The 5,885-nt window shown below is 59.0% G+C and overlaps 2 protein-coding genes across 2 annotated transcripts; one reads left to right on the top strand and one right to left on the bottom strand.

The window, feature by feature from the left end:
* The first annotated feature begins 1,023 nt into the window (after positions 1-1,023).
* GGTG_14050 (MATE efflux family protein subfamily) lies at positions 1,024-4,241 on the top strand. The gene is made up of 5 exons (XM_009231977.1): positions 1,024-2,502; positions 2,560-2,678; positions 2,757-3,177; positions 3,271-3,844; positions 3,946-4,241. The coding sequence occupies exons 1-5, from the start codon at positions 1,377-1,379 to the stop codon at positions 4,067-4,069; spliced, it is 2,364 nt and encodes a 787-aa protein (XP_009230241.1). The 5' UTR covers positions 1,024-1,376; the 3' UTR covers positions 4,070-4,241.
* GGTG_14049 (hypothetical protein) lies at positions 4,121-5,719 on the bottom strand. Its single transcript, XM_009231976.1, has 2 exons — positions 5,271-5,719; positions 4,121-5,183 (listed from the first exon to the last, which is right to left on the bottom strand). The coding sequence occupies exons 1-2, from the start codon at positions 5,550-5,552 to the stop codon at positions 4,347-4,349; spliced, it is 1,119 nt and encodes a 372-aa protein (XP_009230240.1). The 5' UTR covers positions 5,553-5,719; the 3' UTR covers positions 4,121-4,346.
* Positions 5,720-5,885: the final 166 nt, after the last annotated feature.

Raw genomic sequence — 5,885 nt, 5'->3', positions numbered from 1 at the left:
GTGTGTTATGATAACGAGGCATTGCAATCAATTGAATTGATTTTCTCTTGATGTTTTTTTTTTCCATAGAGTTTGGGTGGGGAAAAATATGACGTGTGCGGATTTTTTTTGGAGGTTGGTGCGTGGCACCCGAGCCGTATCCCCCACCGACTATCAGCTCGTCGTGATCGACATGCAAGAGTCCAGACCGGCGCCTTCCCATGGTCAAATCATCGTCGCCGTCTGGATAAGAAGCGGGCCATTGGACCACCACCACGGCTTGTGCTTCACCGCTTCCATGTGCTCCGAGAGGTGGTTGCTTGCATGGGGATTTTTTCCTCTTTCTCCATCCCCGGTCGCTGATTCGACCAACAGCCATTGACCAGTCGTCCGGTTCTATTTTCTTCACTCCTCACACACCCTCCGTCCCTTGATCGACCACAATAAATGTCGCCGCCGACGCCACCCCCATGCAACCGCTAAGCAGACTCTTCAACCCTACTGCACCGACATGGGAGTGCTGGGCTGCTGTTAGTGCAACTTAGCTGGTAGGCATGGAGGGGAGTGTGGCTCTGTGGGAGTGAATCCAAGGTAGTGCCGACCCGTCATTCCTGCCCTCGCGTTACATGGCGCCTCCACCACTACTCCATGTCGTCCATGTCGTCACCACTCCGGGCACGAAACGCTGGGTTGGCACCGTCTTATCTCTTGGCTGCTCATCATTCCATCCCTTCGCGCATGCGAACACACAATCACGCAAGCACCAACCGGGCGGCCGCAGCGGCGACCGACTCAGCATCTGCCTCTTCAGTTCTAGGCAGGCATGGTATGTAGGAGAAGTAGGGAAGGAGGGGGCGAGCTCTCATGGAAGGAGCCATCTGAGGAGGAGGAGGAGGAGAACGGGGGACAAAATGGCAGCAGCGTCGTCGCATTCGCCCCCTTCTCCTCCTCTTCTGTCCACGCCCCTACGCCCCCTCCTGCCCGCCGACCACACCACTTTCCCTCTTGTAAGACGGCTCCGGTGCCACTGCGACGTCGGCATTGCTCGAGATAATCTCCTCGTTACCGTGCTCCTCGTGTGAAACATCCTTGCGGGTTGCTGGAGACGCCCGACGCTATTGCCTCCCACCCTAGTTCCCTCTGCCGCCTCCCGTAGACTGGCCATATCTTTTGGCCTCTGCTGCCTTGTTGCCTCCCCCTATTGCCCGCCATCCCTATTTAGATCCACAGGATCCTGCTCCATCCTTCTGCAAATCCTTGGACCCTTGACGTTGCAAGGTCCATCTTGATCCTCTTCCCCTCCAGTGCTGCCTCTTGCCATCTGGGAAAGACGGCTCGGCCCGTCTCTGCACTGAGAGAAACTCTTGAACATAGACCACCCCAACCCCAACATCACAATGTCCTCGTCAGAGAGAGATACCGCCCATCAAGGCACAGGCGAGGAGCGCCGCGGCTCCATCCTGTCCGCCCTCTTACCAAGGGCTGCAGGTGGCCGCCGCGACTCCATCCTCGCCGACCTGCTCCCCGAGAGCCTGCCCCTTCCGTCGTCCTTTGTGGCGACAGCTCCCATCGTCCAAGAGATCCTCACCAGAGACATTGCAGAATGCTCTGACGACGACGACGAGGACGACTACGACGAGCGTGACTTCTTCCCCGGCTACGAGGACAGGATGCCGGGCTCGCACCGCAACAGCAGCCAGGCGGACCGCACAGAACCAACGACGCAATCAACATCCACAATAACGCAAGACGTAGACGCAGATGTTCGCTCCCCAAGCTCAGATCTGCCGCCGCCCGCGCGCCGCCCGCGCCGCGACAGCGGCCGGCGCGGGTCCGCGGCCGACTCGGCGCGGCTGGCCTTCCACCCCAACGGCGTAGCCTTTGGGCTCTCTGGCTTCTCGTCGGTGTCGATCCAGGGCGTGGACCGGCCGGTGGCGAACCCGCAGGAGGTGAGCGAGTCGCTGGGCGCCGAGGTGCGGCTGCTGCGTGACAACGGCCTCATCCCGCCGCGCCACCCGGACGCCGAGCGCCGCCGCCGCAGCAGTGCCACCCTCGCCGGCCGCGTCTACCGCCGCTTCTTCAGCACCCGCGTCCGCGATCACGAGGGCGACCAGGTGCCCATCTTCTCCACCGACATGTTTGCCTCGTCCAGCCACTCGGTCCTGCCGGGCGTCCAGGAGCAGCAGCAGGGACAAGAACAGCCCGACGAGCGTGCCCCGCTGCTCGGATCGCACCGGGCCAAAGCTGGCGGCCATGGCGCCACGGGCGACGCTGCCAGCATTGCGTCCAGCGACAGCTCCATGGACGAGACCATCCCGACGCCGCCGGCCGACGAGATCCACGACCGCTGGGAGGAGGCCATCGCCGCCCACTGCATCCAGACGACGTGGCAGCGTGAGACCAAGACTTTGGTCCAGTACGCCGCTCCCTTGATTGTGACGTTCCTGCTACACTACTCTGTCACCGTTGCCAGCGTGCTCACCGTCGGGCGGCTGGGCATGGTCGAGTTGGCCGCCGTGAATCGTGAGTAACAACGATCCCCTCGCTTCTTCGTTGGCTGACGGATCTGCTCCATAAAAGTGGCTACCATGACCGCCAGTATCACTTGCTACGTCCCCGTTCAGGGCCTCGCCACGTGCCTGGATACGCTGTGCGCGCAGGCCTACGGCTCTGGACATAAGCATCTCGTTGGCCTTCAGGTATGGTTTGGACATGTGATTGGGCGCATCAGGACCTTTTGTCAAACTTGCTTATACTAACTAACCTGTTCTTCTCAGGCCCAACGCATGACCTGGTTCCTCTGGATCCTCATGGTCCCCATCGCCGTGCTCTGGTGGTTCTCGGGCCCGATCCTCGAGGCCCTGGTGCCGAGCAAGGAGACGGCGGCCCTGGCGGCCCTGTACCTCCGCTTCCTGATCCTGGGCATGCCCGGCGTCGCCGCCTTCGAGTCGGGCAAGCGTTTCGTCCAGGCCCAGGGCCTGTTCCGCGCCACCACGTACGTGCTGCTGGTCGGCGCCCCGCTCAGCTTCTTGCAGAACTGGCTCTTCGTCTTCAAGCTCGGCTGGCACTTTGCCGGCGCCGCCACCGCCATGGCCATCACGCAAAACCTGCTCCCGCTCCTGCTGGTGCTATACGTGCGCTTTGTGGACGGGAGGCAGTGTTGGAAGGGCTTTACCTGGAAGGCGTTTAGCAACTGGGGTTCGTGGTCTCGCTGCTGTCCAATGCTTTGTTCCCCCCCCTTTTTTTTTGTCGTCGGAGCTGCTGTGCTAACTGGCCGATCATCCCTTACAGGCCCCATGATCAAGCTCGCCCTCCCCGGTATGATCATGATCGAAGCGCAGTTTTCCGTACTGGAAATCCTCACCCTCGCCGCGGGCCACCTCGGCACGGCGCAGCTGGCGGCCCAGAGCGTACTCGTGACGGTCACGTCGACGTCGTTCAACGTGCCCTTCCCGCTCGCCATCGCCACCTCGACGCGCGTCGCCAATCTCATCGGCGCCAACCTGGGCGACGCCGCCCGCAAGACGGCAAAGGTGGCCATCGTGGCCGCCTGCGCCGTCGGGCTCGTCAACATGACGCTCCTTATTACCCTGCGCCGCACCCTGCCCGCCGTGTTTACGGCCGACGAGGAGGTGATATCGATCGCCTCGCACGTAATGCTCGTCTGCGCCGTTATGCAGATCTTCGACGCCCTGGCCGCGGTCTCGCATGGAATCCTCAGGGGCGTCGGCCGCCAGGCCATCGGCGGCTACGCCAACCTCTTTTCGTACTACTTTATCGCCCTGCCCGTCTCGCTCTCGACGGCCTTTGCGCTAGGCTGGAAGCTCAGCGGTCTCTGGGCAGGCTTGGTGGCTGGTCTTGCCGTGTAAGTGCTGCCGCCATTCTCGTTTCTTTCCCACTGCCGGGGTCCGTCAGTACATCAACGGCCAGTGTATGCTAACGTCGATTGTGTGATTCTGGGTTCAGCGTATCGGCACTTGAGCTGCTTTACCTTTACAGCTCAGATTGGGATAGTGCCATCGTCCAGGCCGCCGAAAGGATGCGTTCTGAGGAGGTGGATATTGGTGAGCCAAAGGCCACCAACGTTTAAGTAGCAATGGAAATTCCGAAAATGAGATATGGATATGAGATAGCGAATTCTAAAAAAAAAAACCCAAAAAAGAAAAAGAAAAACGCATGTAATGCTTGACTTGTCAGCTCCATATTCTCTGCTAGGTACGGCTATGGGCTATGAAAAGCAAATTCTAAACATTATAACCCTGTTCGGTTGCTGAAGCCATGTCTTGACCCTCCCAGGAGTCCAGCGAAAGACGGGCTGAGCTGATGCCGCTGTTCACTCCGCAGTAGAGTGCGCTGCTGTTACGAGATTATATTCCGCTATTATCAGGTCTTCCGCTTCGTTCCTGGTACCTTGCTCGCCCCCACTTGCTGTACCGGATCAAATGCTGCCATAACTTAGCCTGCCGCTTGTCTGATACCCCGCGGTCTGCAAGTATTTGACCGGCATCCTTATCCAGCACCCACAGCAGAAAAGCATGCGCCTCAAGCGCAGTCGTGGTCTGGGTGAAATCCACGCATGCATACCAGTCCTCGCAGCAAGGGCAAAGATAGCCGTCTGCATCCCCGTCGAGCCAGAGCGAGCAGGCTTGAGAGTTGCGCGACAAGACATGCTCGACGGATGCCTTGGTCACCCACACCTTGGTGAGGGCGGCCGCTTCCCCCGGCTTGATAAAAGAGATGGATCTGATGTAGCTAGGATTTGCGCTACTGCAGTGGACCCAGGCGGACACCCCTTTGCCGTCGCTGCTTGTCGACAATTTGCTGCCCACGGGTGGGCCTCGTACCCCCGTGCCGGTGAACGCCCCGATTTCCTCTCCCGTTTTCTTGGAGGCGATCTCCCCATAGGCAGTCTCTAGCTGGTTGGGCGACCAACCCACGGCGACGCTCACACATGCCATGGCGGTTTTCCACAGCGGAGAGATCTCGATTGGTGTAAGCATTGGCGTCTGTGATTTTCCGGTGTCACTGGCTTTAATTTGACGAGCTCCATCTGGAGTGACACCACCCTCGGCGGCGGCGTCCTGAGTGACCTTGACGTCACGAGTGGCCTCAGCTTCGGAGGGGCCAGCTTGGAGGGTTCTGGATTTAGCGTTTCCAGCTGGGGAGGCATTGCTGCCCTGCATATCGGGGCGATCAGATTTGATCTGGGATACCGAGGAATTAGAAAATTGTATCCTTATCACTTGAACCGCATGCACCGATAGCGAAGTAAGAGATGCAATGACACATACCTTGGACTGAGCCATGGAGGATGCTTTGGAAATTGCCTGAATTCCTCTCAATCTCGTGAGGGCTTTATAGAATGCCCTGCCCCTCTCGTTCTTGAGCTTGTTCTCTATCGAGGGCGGCTGCAGGGACGGGAGAGAGCCAGGCTGTGAGGTATACATCGCTTGTGCCGGAGTTGAGGCTGCTCTGTTCTGGGACGGATTGCGGACAAGCGTGTCAGGGAGATTATTCTGGAAAGGCTCATCGCCCCTCTGCCTCTTTCCCGGGCGGCCGGAGTTGAAAGACATGCTGGATGTCGAAGACTCAAATGATCGCTATGCTGAGGGTGTTCTGGGTCGAGGCGGAGGGATTGTAGGATTGAAAATGGGGATATTCGAAGAGATGCCAGTGCTTGTGGCGGAATGTTAGTGGTTTTCCCTAGGCTTTGACCGGACTGGAAGATTATCGAAGGCGGTGCTAGTTATCTTCGTACCGGAACACGTGCAGGGAAGCTGCCTGCAGAGAGAGAGAGAGAGAGAGAGAGAGAGAGAGAGAGAGAGAGAGAGAGAGAGAGAGAGAGAGAGAGAGAGAGACGACGACGACGACGACGACGACGACGGTACGTACGGTACGTACGGTAC

This window comes from Gaeumannomyces tritici, assembly GCF_000145635.1.
Source record: "Gaeumannomyces tritici R3-111a-1 unplaced genomic scaffold supercont2.115, whole genome shotgun sequence".
In the NCBI taxonomy this organism is placed as follows: domain Eukaryota; kingdom Fungi; phylum Ascomycota; class Sordariomycetes; order Magnaporthales; family Magnaporthaceae; genus Gaeumannomyces; species Gaeumannomyces tritici.
The sequence above is the reverse complement of the archived record's forward strand: the minus strand, read 5'-3'. Positions and strand labels throughout refer to the sequence as shown.